The sequence below is a fragment of the Eurosta solidaginis genome, chromosome 3 (genome assembly GCF_040869045.1).
Source record: "Eurosta solidaginis isolate ZX-2024a chromosome 3, ASM4086904v1, whole genome shotgun sequence".
Classification (NCBI taxonomy): Eukaryota; Metazoa; Arthropoda; class Insecta; order Diptera; family Tephritidae; genus Eurosta; species Eurosta solidaginis.
The window spans coordinates 250,235,248-250,257,655 of NC_090321.1; the positions used below are offsets into that span (position 1 = coordinate 250,235,248).

Sequence of the window (22,408 nt, forward strand, 5' to 3'; positions counted from 1 at the left end):
AAAGCACTACGACTAATAATGCCCAAAGCTCGCTAATAGCACGAATCACCATCTTTACAACCAAAATTTTATTTATAGATTTGGATTCCAAATAAGAGCGAAAAAGGGACCTGTATATAAAAACAGCAATTAGAAATAATATATAAGATTGTTCTGTTGTATCTTTAGTTTCAACTAAATAGTTTATGTACATAGGTAAATGACCCTATCTGAAGTAAAACTGAACTTTTACCCGCTCAAGCTCATTAGTGGCAGCCTGTGTATCCTTTCTGCTTCAGAATAGAACCATATATGTATTATTGTGCAGCCTTATAACACTATCGACCATTCAAGGCAAACAACAACAACAGTGTTTCAAGCGCACAGCTGGGTATGTAATATTCGGTTTTATCCGAACTTAGACTTTCTTTCTTGTTTGAATAGATTATGATTTATGTCAAATTTTTGGAATGGCTTAGTTGAGCAAGACACGCTTTATCACCCAGACAAAATCAAAGTATGATTTGGTGGCAACTAAAATTGTAAGCGAGTTTGATGTTGAGATGTGCCTGCCGTGTACAATTTTTGTATATCACTTAGCAAGCTTACAGCCTAGGCCGACGATATACCAACACATTTATATTAGACTGCCATGGCGTATGAGCAACATTTTTGAGCTATCTCAGGAACCATTTTTAAAATATCCTAAAAATTTTTTCTAATTAAACAATGGATAATATATAACTTGTGAATATTGTTAACGGGACTATCTTCTTGTTTATCAATTTTATAATTACAGCACAGCGAAAATCAAATGCGTTTCTCGATGTACCCGCAATGCATCATTTACGTGTCAGTGAGGATGATGGAGATTTGGATCGTTTGCGTACATTCAGCGCTTCCAAAGGAGGTGAGTAAGCGTTAAAAAATAAAAAGTAAAACTATTAAAACAAACTTTTTCAAATTTTACTCATGTGTAGTCATGCGTAGCAAGAGTCTCTAAATAAAAGAAAGACGAGAACCAAAGTTTGCGATGCAACAATGAATACTCGAACTGACTTAGCACAAAAGTGTTTTTTACGAGAGTTATTTGCTACTACTTTGATAGTAACTAAAGTCACACATTAATAGCAAACGTTAAGTAAAGGCACGCGCTAGCACTTGTAGCGCCAAAACGCATAAAAGGGCAATGGCTGGAAGCTAAGCTAATTTATGTATGATAATATTTTTGAAATATTATGACAAAAGCTTTTAGCAGCCATTTAGCGTAATCTTATTGTTGACCAGAGGCCATTAGCTTATTTGTAGTAGACATGAGCGCGTATCGATTGCAATTGTACGGAATTGGAAAAGTAGTTGAATGATAATGAGAATGCTCTTAAAAATGTTGTGTTCTATATCAACTAAAGATTTATAGTCAATAGGAAAAAACATATAAACTAGAATACTTGGCAAACTTTGTACTGCGAGCATTTCAAAAAAGAGCCTCGATACACTTTCCATTTTTCTTGCTTCTCTTGTTCACTCCTTATTTCATGTATCTTCTTCCGAATCCCACTCACACTCCCCCACTCTCACTCCCTCTCATATTCCCACTCCTATTCCTACTAAAACTCCCATTGCCACTCCCACTCCCACTCCTAGTCCCATTCCCGCTGCTGGAAAAATGGTCTATATCCTTGGCTCCCCCTCCTCTTCTAAATCCATGATCCCTGTTTCTTCTCTCTATCTTCCTCCTTTCCCTTACCGATTTTTCTCTCTTCTCTCTTCCACTTAATTTCTCCCCCTCAATTTCCCTCTCATTTTCTACATCTCTTTCCTTTATCTAAGTTCCTCACAATATCAATATTTGTAGTTATACCTGATTGCAATCAGTGAATTTACCAGAAAATTGACTGCAAACGCATGTGTATTCTTATTTGTAATTTTTATATAATCAATGATTATACAATCAAATATTGTAAACAAAACGTCAATTCAATCACACTCCCAAAATTGATTGTGAGTTCTAATTTTTACAATCACATACCCTTAAAATCTAATATGAATTCACTAATTGTTGTACTTTATGATTGCAGTCAAATTTGCTTCCAATATTTTACGGTTCTTGCTCAAACTATAATTTTCGGCTCATCACTTTCGACTGACGATTTTGTTTCCAATTTCAGCTTCATATTGATATTTTTTTTACTTTTCAATCTGAGTTTAATTTCTAATTTGACTATCTCTTTCCTACTGACTAATCAATTCCTATTTGTAGTTTGATTTCGGTTAATCGGTACCAGTTTAGATTTTAATTTTGGCAGAGTTTACAATACAAATTTTAGTCGGAAGTTCGGTGGTGATCTCGATTTTGGCTTATAGATTTAAGCTCGGGTAACGGTTGCGCATTCGGTTTGTAACTCGGTATAGGACTCGGTTTTTGCTTCGTTTCGATTAAGGCTTTGTATTCAAATGGTTACGGTACTAGTTCATTATCGGATTGGGATCGACTTTCGGTTTCGGCTCCACTTCCAGTTTCGGTTGCCACCACAGTTTCTTTTTGCTTCGAGTTCATTTCCGCTTTCTATTCAGGTGTTTCTTCCGATTTGAGTCCGGTTTTCGATTTTGTCATCAGTTTATGATTTCTTTCGGCTCCGGTCCCGATTCTGGCATCAGTTTTAATTTTATACGGATTGTGCACCCTCACAGATTAAGTTACGATTTCTTGTTTAAATCCGGTTTGGTTTCGACTTCGGCTTCGACTTCAGGTTAGTAGTCACTGGTGCGATCATCAGTGCGCAAAGGCTCATAAAGGTCCGGTTCTGATAACACGTAGATTTCTCCCCTTCTCAAACTCAGGAATTTCTTCGGTTCTAAATTAGCCAGATCACAAAGATCATCAAAGAAGGGGAATTCCAGGAATTTCTTCCTCTTATGCCAAAGCGAAGGACAATCGCACAGGATGTGCTTAATTGTTTTTACTCCACCTCATCTCTACAACTTCTACATTAATCATTCCAGGGAGCACCCAGCCGTATTATATGCCTCTCGTTTGCTATGTGACCAGTAATAAGTCTGACCAACAGTGACATGTCTCCCCTGGCAAAAGAAGCAGACTTATCATGCGTTGTGCATCCCATTCAGGTCACACGAGCTTGATGTGATAGCAGTATTCAAGATTCCTTCATCTTACCCACTTTTCTGAGGACTTACAATGAATGATCGACATGCTCAATTCCCTCCGCGAAACGGATGTGCAACCTCTTGTAAGCTCATCAGCGATCTCACTGCCCGGTAAATCCGAGTATTCTGGCACAACCACCAGGCTATGGAAAATGTGCTCCTTAAGAGATTTCCGGCACTTCTCTACTGTCCTGGACCTACACGTCACCGATTTAAGTGCCTTTAGCAAAGCCTGGCTGTGAGAATAAATACAAATTTTGTTAAAGTTACGAACAGCTTTTCTGAGGTGGCCGACGGCCTTGTTAATTGCAGTGACCTCCGCCTGAAAGACGCTGCAATGATCGGGCAGGCTAAAGGATATATTTCAACCCAGTTGAGGTGAAAATATACCGCTACCCACCTGATTATCTAGTTTGGTTGCGTCAGTAGATATCTGAAGTACATCGCCCAGGTCCAGCGGCTCCTTCAACCAATAATTCTTATCCAGGATGAAAACATCGTAATCCATATCGAAAAAGACAGTCGGAGTGCTATAGTCCGACAAAGCCACAGGGTAATATACTTTGATAGTATCAACCTTCGAGCAACAGCTCACCTAGAGCTATACAGTGCCACTGTTTTTTCTTCATACGCTCCTGAGCGTTTTCTCTCCAGGATAGTTTTCTATCCAAAACTACTCCGGGGTATTTAGCAGAGTCCATAAGCATCAGGGTAGTACTCAACGCCATTAATACTTCAGTAAAATATTGCGTGTGCTTGCCGAATACTTAAAAAGTAAGCTTAATGACATACTTGACAATGTAATGTATTCAAGTGTTCTCCAACTTTTCTTACACCAACATATCCGCACTTAATGCCACATCGATTACGACTGTCAGTAGGCTGACAACAAAATCAAAACAATGCTAACAAAACAAACTGAAACACAATATGGCAAAGAAAAGTAAAAATAAAATAAAAACGCAAAAAGGATATCAAAACATATGGACAAACTTATTTGCAATGTCGACAATGACGCCACACAACACGTCACAAGAGTTTGAATAGCAGTTAGACAACCGGAATATCTTAACCTTCGTCGTTTTGCCTTACAATACGTATGAAAGTTTGAATGTTTGTATATATGTATGTATGCACATATGTCATTACTGAGTCAGGGTCTAATACAAGTATCTCTTTCATCGATTGTCGCTTTTTCAATTTGCTCATTTCATTGCTCTTTTTTTTTTTTTTTTTTTTTGTGTACTTTTGTTCACACAAAAGTAGAATAGAAAAAATTTCAAGCACTTGCAGTAATGTGTTCTTGGGTAATTTTTTACTTCTTCTTGTTGTTTTTGTGCTTCAAGCAAAGATTTGTAGGTAAGCCTCTTTGTAAAGGTTATAAGATAAAGCACATTTTTTTTATTCATAAACGTTACTTATTTATTATGTTTTATGAGTGTACCTTTAAAACTCAATATGCATATAGGTATACGTACACCCAATGAAGATTGAATGAATTGTAAATTTGTCTAAAAAAAATGTTTAACTTGGATTCGATTTGTAAATTTAGAAAATATAAAAAATACAAGGCCCGATACAGCTCCCAGAAGACTTAGTCCGATTTATAAAGTGCTACCTAAATTTCACATACCTTTCCCGAGGCTCAAAACTATGTACATATGTATGTATCGTAGCGAATTTCAGTGAATTCTTTATTGTTTTGTACCTTCTCTTATCGTTCGAATCACTGAACTGTCGAATAATTAGCACAAATATTTAGTACAGCAAAATGTTCTTTTTCTGCAAAACTACTATGATAGAAGTACTTACTTGATTAAATTACTCGCTTACTTCAGCGTAGCGTATTAAAATCAAACTGAATTATTATTCCTCAGCTCGCGCACACAATGGACACAAATTTCTCCAAGTGGAAGTGTGCGGAGTACCCAGGCACGTTCTCTTCACCCAACATTACTTAACCATCGAGTTTTCATCGAAAATCCATCGATTTTTTATCAGTTTTCGATTTGTTATCAAACGTTTCATTTTGTTATTGGAGTAATACCAATATATTATTGGTGTATTATTGATTTGGCGGCTACCGTGGTGTGATGGTAGCGTGCTCCGCCTACCACACCGGATGCCCTGTGTTCAAACCCCGGGCAAAGCAACATCAAACATTTTAGAAATAAGGTTTTTCAATTAGAAGAAAATTTCTCTAAGCGGGGTCGCCCCTCGGCAGTGTTTGGCAAGCGCTCCGGGTGTATTTCTGCCATGAAAAGCTCTCAGTGAAAACTCATCTGCCTTGCAGATGCCGTTCGGAGTCGGCATAAAATCATGTAGGTCCCGTCCGGCCAATTTGTAGGGAAAATCAAGAGGAGCACGACGCAAATTGGAAGAGAAGCTCGGCCTTAGATCTCTTCGGAGGTTATCGCGCCTTACATTTATTATTTTTTTTATTATTGATTTGTTACCAAAAAGTATTTAGTTGTTATCGATTTATTATCGAAAAGTTATCGGTTATCAATCGAAAAGTTATCGATATACTCTCACAACATTTTTAACTGGATTTCAGGAAGTTGTCGATATCTTATCGGAGTGTTACCAATTTTTTATGTGTGTGACGATTTGTTATCGAAAAAGTATCGATTTTTGATCGAAAGATTATCGATTAGTTATCAAGCGGAGGGCTTCGTTTTTTTAGCCTATCGATTTGGTATCTACGACTCATCATTTTTTTATGAAACAGATACCGATAAAACTTCAATATAAAACCGATGACACATCTGTATCCCGGAATCGATAATAAGCCTACAATAGAACAATGGTAGCGGTTGTGACGATGAGAACCCAACGGAGCTCTTCTCAAAAATCTCGAAATTATTTGTGCTTGATACTCAAACCATATTTATGGAGCGGTTAACTTGAAATTGGTAATTGAGCTTTATGCCTAGGTTGGTATTTAGAATAATTTTTTTCAGAAGCGGGCAAAGAACTGGTGTTTTTGGAAAATTTATAGTTATAGTTCTATATAGCGAAGGGAAGGAAAAGTGGAAGATAGAGCGGTGGCGGGAACAGGATTGTACGGCTTGTACATCGTTGACTGGGTGATTATAAGAGAAAATCTTCTTTCCCGGAACGTAGACACAATCACAGCAACGCAGTGTTTGTGTGAAAACAGAAGTGGACATTTGGGCACGTGTGTTCTCTAAACTGACAACAGCATGCTTAAATCCAATTCATGTAAATTTTGTCCTCACAATATTTTTAAACCAAATCCAGCTACTTTATGAGAACCGAACCGACCTCGTCACATAATGAGGGCTTTAAAGTAAAGCCAAACTAAAATACACTTAAAGCTATATTAAGAAGAGCTAAATCTAAAAAATTGCCGCTACCTTTAACATAAAGTGAGGGAAACGTGTGCTTGCTGTGAACTTTTGAATATCGCCCAGCAGTTTAATGCCAATTTGTTACTCTCACACATACAACGTGAATGTTTATTACATCTTCGTTAGTAAGCAGAACGCGTTGTCAGCTTCCAATGAAACAATAACAACAAAAGCGAAATGTACGTACAAATGTAATTTTCATTGACAATTTTCAGCAGATCCAATAAGCCGGGACGGGTTTTGGTAGAAACGTTTCATTTACCGTTCTTTTGTTTTACGGCTTTTATTATGCCAGCAAAGTGGAATAAATTGGGAGTATTACTAAGTCGACGAATATTCAGATAACAATAAAGGTGCGTGTGTGCCTATGAATATGGTGATAACAGAGATATGGGATTCGATTCAGTGAAATTGTTTATGTGTCACAAATGAAGGAACGCGGAGGTGGAGCTTTCAAATTAATTTTTCGCGTGTCAAATAAGCATTTCAAGTGCAAATTTAATGCGAAATTATAGACATAACACTAAGCTCTAAAGTAGTCTGTTAGCGCAATTTAAGTAGAATATAAAACAATACAAAATTAATGGTACTACAAATATGAGCAACAGAGTAATCCAGCTCTGTTGGACGTATTGAGTAGCTTACCCGCTTAAGCTCTAAAGTAGTTTAATTTAATTTATTTAATAATTTGCACAAGTAAGACTATTGTCTCTTAAAGTAAATCAACATTTGGAAATAAAAACACTCAGTATATACATATATGTGACCCGTCTATGAAAAGGTGGCTTATGACAAAAAAAAAAAAAATGTTTCCACTTTTTTCTGGTTTCGATGGTTTCTGAGATGCTCTTTCACGTGGTAAAGTCCTAACTTGCTTAGAAGTGTATTAAAAATGAAGAGAAAGAAGCGCAAAAAAAAAAAAAAAACGATAAAGCCGTTGGCTCCTTCGCTTCCACTCTGGTGGCTGGTGAAGCATCCTCACTTTTTTTGATAGCATTTTTTCGATGGCAATGGAGCAAAAATATCGGTCATAAACTGGTTTGTGCTTTGCCTTTCGGGCATGACTATTCATAAAGCAAAAGGAAAACTCTTAATAAACAGAAGAAATGCATTGCTTGTCTTTAACAGCTGTTTCTCGCAATTTCTTTTTTGAGTCATAAGGCACCTTTTCATAGGCCGGGTCACATATGTTAAAATACGATTACAAAATAATAAATTATTTAATTATACAAGTTTTTTTTTAAAGTGAGCTAAGACAGCAGAAGAAAGGAGAAGAAAAATTATATAAATCTTACTAGACATGTATTTATGTATTGTATGCATAGATTGATTATATAGATAATTTAATTGAACAATATTAATAAAATGAAGTTGTGGGAAACAGTTATATACTTTTCCTGCTATTGCAAAAATTCAAATAATGCCAATTTAAAGCGTCTACTATTGCGTTCATTATACCTTTCATGAACATGAAATGGTATATTAACTTTGGTCCGATGTTTGTAACGTTGAGAAATATAGAAGATAGACTCACCATTAAGTATACCGAATTGATCAGGGCGACGAACTGAGTTGATATAGCTATGTCCGTCTGTCCGTCCGTCTGTCTGTTTGAACGCAAACTAGTCCCTAAAATTTTGAGATATATCAATGAAATTTGGCACAAGGATGTCTTTTTGTATTATATTATACATTTGTCGGATCCAGTAGGATCGGACCACTATAACATATATCTCCAATACAACCGATCGTTCAGATAAGACAATTTTGGTCATTACTGCCGCAATTTAGAAAGTATAAACGTGAAACTCGTTGGTATATATTCTAGTATATCATAGAAGATTTTCTGAAAAAATCACTTTGATCGGAGCTATATATAGTATATATCCCATACAACCGATCGTTCAGATAGAAAGATTTTTGGCAATTTCTCCCTTAATTTCCAATATAAAAATGTTAAACTTGGTGATATTTATTCTAATATATCATAGAAGATTTCATAAAAAAATCAGTTCGATCGGAGCTATATATAATATATATCCCATACAACCGATCGTTCAGATAAGACGATTTTGGTCATTCCTGCCGCAATTTAGAAAGTATAAACGTGAAACTTGGTGATATTTATTCTAATATATCATAGAAGATTTCCTGAAAAAATCACTTTGATCGGACCTATATGTATATAGTATATACCTATCCCATACAACCGATCGTTCAGATAGAAAGATTTTTGGCCATTTCTCCCTTAGTTTCCAATATAAAAAAGTGAAACTTGGTGATGTATATTCTAATATATCATAGAAGATTTCGTGTAAAAATCATTTCTATTGAAGCTATGTATATATAATATATATCCCATACAACCGATCGTTCAGATAAGGGGGTTTTTTGCCATTTTATATTTTATATTTACCTTAAAAATCGTTTAGGTATGTACATCTGTTCACTATATATTTCTTATCTTATACATCCGATTATTTGGAGATTACGAACGGGATAACGTCGTCAGTCCCGTCCTTACTTGTTTTTAATTTTATTTGGTAATGTGTTCCAAAGTTTGACAGGACTAATAAAGAATGTTCTAGATGATGTGAGATATCTATACCATGCAACAATAAGATTGCAAGTTCTGTATGATCGAGAGAAACTTAGATTTCTAAAAAGATAATCAGGATGCCTTCTTTGAATTAGTTCATTTAAGAAGACTAAATTGCGGTAATTTAAAAAATCCACATGATAGGGAACTCCGATATTGGTCAACTTTGCGTTTGGTTATTTAAACCAAGTTGAAACTTTCTATGTGACTCACAATCAATATTGCTGAATACGATCGCCCCAAATGATATCAGTGTATCTATAAAAGTTTTCACCAGCTTTAATTTAACATTGATTAGCACAAGGTTCGCAGTGTTGGACGCCTTAAGATTTAGTTTGTTATAATTTTCCCAAGAAGAGATACTTACAAGGTATTCATTCATTCTGAAAACTAAGTCCTCTGATAATCCAACCGGGCGAGATAAATATACCTGAGCGTCGTCAGCATATAAGTGCATCGATAAACTCCTGCAGCAATGAGTCATATCATTAATAAACATTGTAAACAAGATCGGACCAAGTATTCATCCCTGTGGCACCCCCGAATCAAGACGCTTCATTTCCGAGCAACTGTTGCCGACCACTATTTTGTGCCACCGAATACACTGGACCACGAATTGCAACTTTTTATCTTTACCAGAAACGCCGTTAAGAAATTCGTATGTAAAATCACCCCCTGATTTCGAAAATTGAGTTCAGTTTTGATTATATGGTACCGTTTTTCAGATATTTGCAATTTACCGTTATTCGAAAAAACCAAAAAGATGGCTCCCTTTAGTTACGTATATCTCACGAACGGGTCAAGCAATTGCAAATAAATGCATCATACATTATTTTTTGCTCAACCAGATAGTTTTCGAGATATTAGCTTATCATTTCAGATTTTTGTTTTTTTTTTTTATGAAAAAATATGAAAAAATTACTCTTTGAGAGGGCAGTATTCCAAAACCACAACTTTTTTTCCAGACATTTTTTCTTTTCGTAAAGCTCTGTTTAATTAGAAAAAAGATAAGCTATCATCGAAGACAATCGATACAAAACTACGTAAGTTATAAGCGATCAAATAAAAATACCCAGGTTGCGCAACTTCAATGTATGTATACATACATATATTAAAGGTATAAAGTGCAAATGGGATATTATCCGGATAAACGAATAACACCATAACAATTATATACTTTTAATACTCGAATTGTTTTATAGTAGGTAGAGTGATTGCATCGAAAGGAAGAGTGGTTGGGTTCGAAACCTGCTTTAGGCATGTAGTTATAAATATGTATTTCCGTCACTTATGGGTAAGTATGCAGGTAGATTTTCAAAATTATAAGACACAGACAATTTTTAAAGCCTACATCTAAAGCAGGTAGTATTTTCTTTTCCCGACTTCGTATAAAAAGGAACCTTTCTCTCTAGGTAAGATTTGATTTTTTCAATTTTATTCTTGTTCCGAGTATAAATATGTGTTAATGCGCCTTGAAACTTCATAACATCTGCAAGGCTCGCCGGAGATAGTTCAGTTCATAAGTCAAATTTCAAAACCGTGATTTAATAAAAAAAAATAAAATGAGTAAAAGGACGCGAGAATTTGAGTGTAATAACGATCCATATATATTCTGTTTCATGTGTGGCCAATATACTATCATAAGGCGACGACGAGTGTTCTCAGATCATATGAAAACTGTATACTCCAAGTATTTTGGCATTGAGCCTAAAAATGCTGAAAAACCATGGACACCGAACACTTTGTGTACACCGTTTCGAGTAGAATTGATTCAGTCGGAATCAGGACAACAAATAAAATTTGATACACCAATGATATGGAGAGAACCTACTTGCCATTCAATAGAGTTTTATATTTGTCAAACAAAAGTACTTGGCGTTGGAAGATCAATAAGAGTAACCTATACCAGCGTACCTACAGTGACATTACCAGTACTACATTCAACGGCAGTTGCGGATCCAGTTCCATTGTCAACAGTAATATCTGAGTGTGGGGAATCAAGTTGTACTGAATTTCGCATGGGAAACGAGAGAAACGTTCTGTCACAAGCACAACTTAATGATTGGATAAGAGATTTGGAACTATCCAAGGAAAAGGCCGAGATCCACACTTCTCGTATGCAACAATTTAAATTTTTGTCATCCGATGTTAAGGTGATATATTGTAGAACTCATCACGAACCATTTTCCAAACACTATACCAAGAACGACAGTATATGCTACTGCAACGACATTCCTGGTTTATTCAAAGTGTTTGGTCAAACATATGATTCAAAGGAGTGGCGATTGTTCATAGACAGCAATAAACTGAGTTTGAAGGCTGTATTATTGCATATTGGTAACAAAAAGCCTTCTATCCCGATCGCACATGCAGCAAATACAAAGGAAACCTACGAGGAATTGCAAAAACTACTCCAATTTATCAAATATGAAGAGCATGATTGGAAAATATGTTCTGATCTCAAAGTCGTTGCAATGCTATGCGGTCTACAAAGTGGCTACACCAAGCACTGCTGCTTCCTCTGCAAGTGGGATAGCCAAGCTCGTAAGGACCACTACGTCAGAAAGGATTGGCCGGAAAGAGTTGAGTTTACCGTTGGTGTGGATAACATCAAATACACCCCTCTTGTCAAGAAAGAGAAAATCATACTTCCACACTTACACATCAAGCTCGGTCTCATTAAAAATTTTGTCAAGGCTTTGGACAAAGAAGGCGAAGAATTCGACTATTTGAAAACAATTTTTCCAGATATTTCTCAAGCAAAGATAAACGAAGGTATTTTTGTTGAACCACAAATAAAAAAGTTGACCAACAATAATCAATTCAAAGGACTACTCTCATCAGTTGAGGCAGCAGCGTGGGAGTCCTTTGATAAGGTCGTTGCTTCTTTTCTCGGTAGACACAAAAGCCCTAACTACAAGCAGATAATGAACGACTTAATCAAAAATTATGCGAAAATGGGTAAATATTAAAGGCTTATTAAAATTAATTTCCCAAAATTCTATAACTTGTTTACCTAACTAATATTTTCTTTCTAGGCGTAAATATGTCCTTAAAAATTCACTTTCTGCACTCACATTTGAGCTTTTTCCGGCAAATATTGGCGCCGAAAGTGGCGAACATGGCGAAAGGTTTCATCAGCAAATGAAATTAATTGAGAATCGATAATTACTGCTGGTTTCTCATAAGAGAAACCGATCCTAAACTGAATAAGCGTCAAAGTAGAACACATAAGTATTTCGACTACATAGTAAAATCAAATTAAGATAAAGATTGGTAGAATATAGTATAAACAAAAATAAATTTAAAAATAAAATAAAAAATATGGGTAATTTCATTCATAAATTGAACTTTTAACTAAATAGAAACAGAGCATAGCTAGATATTTCACTCTTCTTTATACTATACATACGTTTTGAGGTATACGTTGAAATTGCGCAACCTGGGTATTTTTATTTGATCGCTTATAACTTACGTGGTTTTGCATCGATTTTCTTCGATGATAGCTTATCTTTTTTCTAATTAAACAAGTTAAAGGAAAAAACAAAGTAACGGAAAAACATCTGGAAAAAAAGTTGTGGTTTTGGAATGCTGCCCTCGCAAAGAGTAATTTTTTTTATATTTTTTCATAAAAAAAAAACAAAAATCTGAAATGATAAGCTAATATCTCGAAAACTATCTGGTTGAGCAAAAAACAATGTATGATGCATTTGTAGCAAATTTTATCGTTTTATTGCTTGACCCGTTCGTGAGATATACGTAATGAAAGGGAGCCATCTTTTTGGTTTTTTCGAATAACGGTTATCTGAAAAACGGTACCATAGAATCAAAAATGAACTCGATTTTCGAAATCAGCGGGTGGTTTTACATACGAATTTCATAACGGCGTCTCTGGTAAATTTTGGCCGTCGACCAGTGTAATTTTCTAGCAACCTCGCAGCACTACATGAGAAACCGAATTATTTACTTAGTTTTATTCAAAGAATAGAATGATCCACTGTATCGAAAGCTTTGGAAAATCTAAGAGAGCCAGAACAGTTAAATCACCTCGGTCCTACACTGGACGAATGTCTTCAATAATTTTAAGCAAGGCGGTATTGCAACTATGGAATGCTCTGAATCAAACTGATTTTCACTTAGGAGTCCATTGGTATTAAGGTACTCTGGCGAAAATATGTCGGCAATGTAACCGACGGTTTCTTAGCAACTGGAGCGACTTTCGCTATCTTCCACGAGCTGGGAAATGTTGATGGTATTATAGAAAAATTAATAATATGAGCCAGCGTTGGGGCTATGCTCTGGATTATTAATTTCAAAAACTTAGACTGATACCATCATTTCGAACTGCATTAGATTTAATAGAACTCATACATCTTAATACATCGTCTTCTGTAACTGCACTAAACTGAAATAAATTTACTGGCTTATAAACCGATGTTTCATTTATTTTAAATTTCACATTATTCTGGAACTTGCAGGACTGCAAGAAGCAATCATTCATATTATCACATTCTGATTTAATTTTTCCCCCAATGTCCAGAGTTTTTAGATTTTTCCACACAATTTTTACTGGCAATCTACTAGCAAGCTTTGCCTGGAAAAATCGTTTCTCGGAATTTTTGGCTAATAACATAGCGTGACTTCTGGCTTGGCGATTCAACTCCCACACCGTCTCTGTATTATCTTGCTTCCAACAGTTTAACACTTATTACGCGCTTTGATAGCCGACATTACTTCATTCGTGCACCACGGTTGTTTCTTGCTTTTTATTTTCACTACCTTGAGTGGAACATATTTATCAAATAAGTAATTTTTGTAATTAGGAAACTAAGATTTAGATTTGTATCAGGAAATAACCAGGCAGTATTCCAATGCAAAAAACTAGCCTCATACAAAAGCTCAGATAGATTAACTGGCTTAAAATCTCTGAAATAAAAATGTGTTGTGGTTTTGCAACTGAGGTCAATGACATACGATATGATCATATACACCAGCAAGTGAGAATTGGTCACAATAAACTACCTCGGAGCTATTAGATGTGCATATTAAGTCTAGCAAGCTAGGTATAAAATTAGGTGAAAACCGTGTGGGAAATTTATTAGTGACATCTAAGCTAATGGACTTTAAGTTAGTAATTAATTTTAGCGATCGAGAGTCGTTATTAAGAATGTCTATATTTAAGTCTCCTCAGAGTAAAATATGCTCATATTCACATGAAAGTTGGGCCAGTTGCGAGAAAAAATCATCCATCTCAAATAAACTTTATTATTGATTGTCGTATATTTGATTGTAAAATGATGTAGGCAAGGTGCATTTATTTTGATTTTTACCGATGGCCAAAAAGGCAAAACGTTCTCCAGAAAAAAGTGTCGATTATACAACAAGTAAGGAAGTCCAAGTTCGTGTGAAACCGAACCTTACATACCCAGCTGTACACTTGAAATGCTGTTGTAGTTTGTTTTGCGTGCTTAATAGTATTACAAGGTTGCGCAATAATCCATATACATATGGTTCTATTCTAAACTAATTTTTCTTCGAGTTATGGCTCCCGAAACATAGAAAATTGCTTAGTTATAAAAGGGGCGGTGCCACTCCCATTTTTTTAAATTTGAATTTTTTCCACTTCATTGTTATAAATCCACTTAGGAAATGAAATACCATTGATATAAAGCTCTTTTATGCAAAAATATAGCTTATTTTCTTCGTCCACGACCCTTTTAAAAATCTTTTATTTAAAAGTGTGCGTGGTAAGTAACCGATTTCGTTAATTTTTCTTCAAAGCATTCCTTATAGTAAAGGCAACCTCTCTACCGTATTTTGTTACGATAGGTTTAACGATTTTTTATTTATGATTTATAATATTTGTACAATTGATTTAAACACAAGTGGACGGTGCCACGCCCATTTTAAAACATTTTTTCAAATTTTTGTCAAGAGTCTCAATATTAGTCCACACGTCAAATCTCGACATTCTAGGTGAATTAATTACTAAATAATAAGATTTTTTTTGTTTTCCAAAATGTTATATATATAAAAGGTTGGCGTGGTTGTCATCCGATTTCGCTTATTTTCAATACCAATCTATTCTGGGTCCAGATAAGCCCGTGTACCAAATTTGGCCTCAATATTTACTCGAGTTATCGTGTTAGCGGACAGACGGACGGACGGACACGGCTCAATCAATTTTTTTTTTGATACTGATGATTTATATCTATCTCGATTCCTTTATACCTGTACAACCAACCGTTATCCAATCAAAGTTAGAATACCCTGTGTACAAGTACAGCTGGGTATAAAAAGAAAGTCGAAAACAAAAATTACAAAGCGTCTGCCCAACAAGATGGGCCAATGGAATGAAACGGTATCCACTTACATTGAACTTCAGCCAGCAATATTTGAAGCCTTTGAAGAGATATCAGATGGGAAAAACGGCAAAACTTCAGCACAAGCTTCTCAGTTTCAATCTGCTATTTCTAGCATGCAATTCCAAACGTTGTTTTTGTAGCTATAAGGACACTCCCCGAACCCTTGGGAAGTGTTATCGATGATGATGGTCCTTTGCCGTATGCAGATCCGATACGTTCCGGTAACAAGCACAATAAAGGTACCAGCCCAACCATCTCATGAAACGATTTGTTATGACCATATGAAATCTTCTAGGCCATACCGCCCTCACATACCCTTGATCCATCAGTAGTTCGGGGTCGCCAGAGCCTCGGCTGTTAATGAAACAGGATTCGCCACGGGTAGGTGAGGTTTAAAATTTGTTTGGATAAGTTATATAATGCGCTGGCAACCACTTGAGAGAGTTGCGCTGCACAAGAACCACGCATCAGTAAACATCAAGATTATTATAGAATCGCATTCTATATTCCATTGCTTGATGTATTCATAACTGATATCAATAGCCGTTACATGAAACACCAACTAATTTTCGAAAATTTTGGTGTTTTGTTCCCCAAAAATGAATGCAGCACTGAAAAATGCAATAAACTGCATGAATTTTATGAAAGTGTTGTGAATTGTTCCAAAACCGAGTTTGCAATGGAAGTCAAAATGTGGAGAAGGCGTGTCGATGGTCAGAATTTTAAAAACGAACCCCCCCCCCCCCCCCCCCCCATAAATCCGACACTAAGTAGAATATAAAACAGTATAACCATTAATGGTACTACAAACACGAGCAACAGAGCTGGATTATAGGATGTATTGAGTGGCTTACCCGCTTAAATTTTTGTGGCGACGTCATCTGATTATCATAGGGCGCCCTCTAATAAAGCTGGGTGGCACAGCAACCAACTAACCCACATCTTCATCTAAAATGATTCGGTAGGTATATCCATGACCTCTTAGATCGCTAAGCTATCGATTTGTAACACGTACGGATAAAACTTGAATATAAATGACGAAAGGAATACAGTATTTAGACAAGCTCTAAAAAACTCAGTTAATGTCGGAAAAATCTGTAAATTTTTTAAAACTATTACGTGATACTAAAAACATATTATATTATGCATACATTGTTTGTTAATAAAAACCAAAAAGAAATCAAAAAATTCGATTTTACATTTTCTCACTAATTTCTCAATGAAGTGTGATTGAACGCAAGCCGGCTGCCGGCTGAAATATGCGAGTCCTCGTGCTGCGTAAAATCGACGCATTATCGATTTATAAATTTATTCGATTTTAATATTGGCCCGGATGTGAAAAGTTTATTGAAATCGAAAGTACTTACTTCGTAAAAATATTTCAAAAGAAATTAAATCGTTCTCATTGCGAACAATATAATAAAAATGTTCTTATGTTTTACTTTGTTTAATCGCACTTCAAAGCAATTTTATAATGCCAAACAGCTGGTTTATTTTGTTTTCAAATGGCAAAGGTAAATGATACAATTCATTTAAAATTGAAATAAAGATGATGGCAGCAAAATCACTGCGCGAGATGTTTTGAAAAGAAATAAAAAAATAACTAAACGCATGAATATATAAGAAAGGAACATTTATATTTTTAACAATTCTGAATACTTTATTTGGCACGCGCAATATTTTTGTTTGTTTTTTTTTTTTCAACATATATTTTTAGACAAAGCTGACGAAGAAACAGAAACAGCGGCATCAAAATTTTTTAGACTATGCCGTAAGTGTAAGAATTTGATGAAATTTTAAGCTTCTAGCCGTTAAAAAGGGGTCACAAATGAAAGTTTAAATGGGGTATATACTATCTCTATAATTTTTTCAGGCAAAATTTAATGCTATAAACGTAAACATTTGGTGAAATTTGAAGCTTCCAGCTTTTAAAAAATAGGGCAGTAATTACGAAAAGCTTCTTAGCTGAACAATCGGTTGTGTGGGATATATGCTATATATATAACCGATCTCATCCATTTTTTTAAACAACAACATGTGCAATATACGAAAGCATATGGTCAAGTTTGAAGCTTCAATCTGATAAATCTGTTGTATGGGAGATATATGCTAGAGTATTCCGATCCAGCCGGTTTCGACAAATGTCTAATAGGACAACTAAGTATATCCGCTCACCTAATTTTACCAGGATATCTCAAAAATTGAGGGACTAGTCTGCATACAAACAGACAGACGGACATGGCTAAATCAACTCAGCTCTTCATTCTGATCATTTCGGTATACTTATTGGTGGGTCTACCTCTTCTCCTTTAAGAACTTACAATTTTGAGATTCGTGATAAACTTAATATACCATTTCATTTTCATGAAAGGTATAGTTATATCCGCCCTAAGATTCACTTTCTCATGTAACCACACAGTAGATGAAATAAATAAATAAAAAAAATCTAAAGTGCTACTTTACTTCTGGCATATCGATTTATTGTATTCAATAAATTCCAGCCACAATCTAAAAAAATCTTAAAAAAATAAATCAATTTCTAAAGACAAAGAAAAATTATTTTCAATCAATTAAATGTTGAACCAGTTTTCGAAAAAATTGGAAATAATTGTCAAAAATAGCTGTGAAGTTCCATTTTATTTTGCTGTGTTTATTTTGCGAGTTTTGAATTATAATATCTAAATTGTAATACTAGTTTGTGACAAAAATAAGTGCGAAAACCTATAGTTCATTTTAATACAATTGGTTTGCTTTGAAAAGTTAAGATTTTGTGAATTTTTAAAGTTTTTAATCAATTTCTTATTATTCATTTTGTGTTTGCCGAGTCATTGTGCATTTGTGTTTTTGTTGCAATTTTTGATTGGCACCTTTTCACCTTGCAATTGTTTTTGTGCGCACACTTTTTGTTTTTCTCGAAATTTACAGTCTTCGCAGCTGTTTGCGTCGCTTTTTAAGTGTCAAGTGACAGTGACTCTAAAACTGCTAGCTACCGCTAAGCTCCCAAACTTTCAGAGTTGCTTTATATATAACCTTTCTCATTCTCAGTGCTATTTCAACTGTTTTTTCTTTGTAATTTACAAACATATCTCTACCATTTATATATTCTTATACTAGTTTCTTTTCACCTTTCTATAAAAATGACTTGCATTTTCAAAAACTGTCAGGTAAAAAGCGAATCCGAACGTTTTGTCTCTTGCTGGCTTTGCGATGGGCTCGCCCATGGAAAGTGCGCGGGACTGACGGCTAGAGTTGTTGACACTGTCAATGATGGGGAGAAGGGAGTACGTTGGTCATGCATTAAATGCAGATCAACTGAGGTCGACCTATTTAAACTGTTTAGACAAACACGAAATGCGTTTTCTGATATTGCTAAAGAGTTTTCCATAATCACGGAAAAGTTCAATCAATACGATAACTTGTTCAAATCCTTCAAGTGTTTGGATGAATTACCGCATTGTTTAAATAGAAATAAAGACAACCGCGATAATAATCAAAAACATTCTGAAGACTCACATAATGCTTTGAATCTTAATCCTGCTCAGAACATTAATCTTCCGCAAGCTGTGGTTCCATCCACTTCTAAGGCCGCGGAAAAAACATTAGAGCCTCAAACTGTAACTTCTGAAACTGTAACTTCTCAATCTGTGACTTCCTATTCAGTAGCACCGGCTAAGAAGCTGGTTGTAGTCCCACTCAAAAAATCGACTTTTGTATCTCGCTTTGACAAAGACACTTCCGTTGAGGATATCAAGTCTTATGTTACTTCGAAAATTAAGGCTGACGGCATGACTTTAAGAAAATTTAAATTTAATTACGAAAGGAACATTTCTTCATTTAGAACTGATGTCTACTCAGAAGATTTTGATAAACTTTTGGACAGCGCATTTTGGCCGCCAGGGGCTTTTGTTCGCGAATTTGTGCATAAGACTATTGAGATTACTCAAAATGTAGCCAAAATTCCTCCTCAAAGTTCCGATCCAAAAAACTTAATTTAATATCTTGCTTAAGCATTTACTATCAAAACGTTAGAGGCTTAAATACTAAATTAACAGACTTATATTTGAAAACCATTCACTGTAACTATAATATTATTGCTTTTACCGAAACATGGCTGAAACCCAATGTTTTAAATTCCGAAATTTTTTGTGGTGAGTATCAGACCTATAGAAATGATCGCTTAAATAGGACCGGAGGTGGTGTCTTGCTAGCTGTACATTCTTCAATTCCATCTGAAGATGTTAATTTAGCCGAAGTTGATTCCATCGAGTTTAAATGCATCCGAATCTTACTAGACCGGGGTCATATTTACTTAGCCGTTTGCTATATTCCACCGTCTTCTGATTTATCAGTGTATATGCACCATATTTCACTGTTACAATCAGTCAATTCGATGATAAAGTCCACGGACTCAATGATTGTATTAGGCGAGTTTAACCTGCCACATATATCTTGGAATACCGTTGATCACAATATTGTCCCCGTATCATCCAAGATGCATAACAATGACTTTTTGGATGGAATTACTGATCTTTGCCTTAATCAGATCAACTTCTTTCCAAATAAGTATGGAAAACTCTTAGACTTAGCATTTGTTGACGACATATCTAAATTCTCTATAAATCGGTGTGAACCTCTTGTTTTGCCAGAAGACGCTTACCATCCTTCTCTTGAGATAACTTACGAAATCATAAGCAACGAAGTCGGCTGCACTAACAAAACATGTGTCTCTACCAGATGCTTTGATTTTTCCAAAACTAATTTCAACAATTTAAATAAAGAGCTTTCTGAGATAACTTCACCTCGATATAAAGAGGATGTAGAGGAAAACGTTTTATATTTTAATAAAACCATTTATACTTTATTTGAAAAACATGTGCCCAAACGCAAATGCTCGTACATTGAACCAGTGCAAGCCTGGTTTACTAAAGATTTAAAAGCTTTAAAAAATAAGAAATCACGTTTATTCAAATTATATAAGAGAACCGGTTTACATTCTCATTATAAACAGTACGCTATTTTCCGTCATAAGTATTTTGAACTTAATAAAAAGTGTTATAAAGCTTACATATGTAAACTTAAAAGAAACATTATTTGCCACCCGAAGTCTTTTCATGATTTCGTAAATTCTAAACGCAGAACTAACGGGTTTCCTTCTGCCATGAAGTTTCTTCGCTCAATTCTTTCACTCTAATTACTCTGCTGTGGTTGATTCATCACCTACAAATTATCCGTATGAGCTCCATTCTAGTAACTTAATATATGCCCCACATTTGCTGCCTGAAGATATTCTACTACATCTAAAGACCCTAAAAGAATCCTTCAAATACGGTCCCGATTTTATCCCAACATGTTTTCTTAAAAAATGTGCGGAATACATTTACCAGCCCCTTACTGATCTGTTTAACCTCTCTTTAAAAAATGACATTTTCCCGACGGCTTGGAAGGAATCTTTTCTTATCGCACTCCATAAAAAAGGAAGCAAGTCGTCTATTGAAAACTATCGTGGAATAGCAAAGCTCTCCGCTATCCCTAAGCTTTTCGAAGCAATCGTTACTAATCACCTTACATTTTCGATTTCTACATTGATAGATAGTTCTCAGCATGGCTTTTGTAGAGCCAAATCAACCACAACCAATTTGCTTGAATTTACAACTCACGTCTTTAATGGGTTTAGAAACAATCATCATACCGACGTTATATACACTGATTTCAGCAAAGCATTCGGCAAAGTACGCCACTCGTTACTTGTTTATAAACTCGAATTGCTTGGTTTTCCACCTGGCCTCACTCGCTGGATCTCCTCCTATCTTTGCGGTAGAACTCAAAGAGTCATTTTTAAAAAAATTTGTTCGAATGTCATCGATGTTCCCTCCGGTGTGCGTCAGGGCAGCCATCTCGGTCCTATTCTGTTTTTGATCTTTATAAACGATGTTTCCACAACTATAAAATATTCTAAAATTTTAATGTATGCCGACGACGTAAAACTTCTTAAGTCATACGCGTCGGTTGAAGAACGTTCTGTACTCCAGGCGGATTTAAATCGTTTAGTTACTTGGTGTAATGCGAATTTTATGCCTCTCAACATAGAAAAATGTAAATTCATGTGTTTTTCACGTGGGAATATACAGCCAGCTTCCTACACAATTAATGGCCAAACTCTGGAAAGCGTTGATGTTTTTGTCGACTTGGGAGTTACAATGAATTGCAAACTTAGTTTCAACCCTCATATTAATACCACAGTCAATAAAGCGAGAGGAGTTTTAGCATTTGTGAAAAGAAGGGCAAAGGAGTTTAGTGATCCTTACGTTACAAAAACCCTTTTTACATCATTGGTGAGGCCGATTTTAGAATATGGATCAATAATTTGAAATCCGCGTTATCAAGTTCATGTGGATAGACTAGAATCAATTCAAAAACAGTTTTTACTTTTCGCCTTTAGAAATCTTCAATGGGACTCTCCGTATAATCCTCCTCCTTACACTAATCGATTAAAACTAATAAATCTTCCTACCCTTGAAAGTCGTAGAGAAACGCTAGGTGTACTATTTATGGCTAGACTTTTAAATGGATCGATTTCAAGCCCATTTCTATTGAACGAAGAAAACTTGAATGTTCCATGCCGAGTTTCAAGGCATTATAAACCTATAATTCTTAAACAATGCAGAAGCAATTTCCAACTACACGAACCTTTTCTATGTTTGTGTGAAGATTATAACTCACACTCGAGAATAATTGATGTTTCGGACTCGTTCTTTGCCATAAAAAAGACGGTTCTATCTTCTCTTAATAATTAAAAAATTATATTTATACTTTTAGTCTATCGTATTTTGTGAATCTATATTTCTCAGCTGATGAGTTTCTCTGTAGCTGAGCGGTTTTAGATCTCGGTGCTTAAGAAGCCACTGCCTCTCAAAGGCTCGGTAACA

General features: G+C 35.4%; 1 protein-coding gene across 4 annotated transcripts in view; it reads left to right on the plus strand.

Annotated features, from left to right (window-relative positions):
• Rgk3 (Rad, Gem/Kir family member 3) overlaps positions 1 to 22,408 on the plus strand; it is a 413,265-nt gene that overhangs the window by 168,803 nt on the left and 222,054 nt on the right. For all 4 annotated transcript variants that reach the window (XR_010951308.1, XM_067775892.1, XM_067775895.1 and 1 more), the window contains exon 4: positions 779 to 889. Coding sequence is in view for 3 of the 4 variants with exons in the window: in XM_067775892.1 (XP_067631993.1) it covers positions 779 to 889 (111 nt within the window). In the remaining variant the exon portion in view is untranslated. The remainder of the gene's footprint in view (positions 1 to 778; positions 890 to 22,408) is intronic.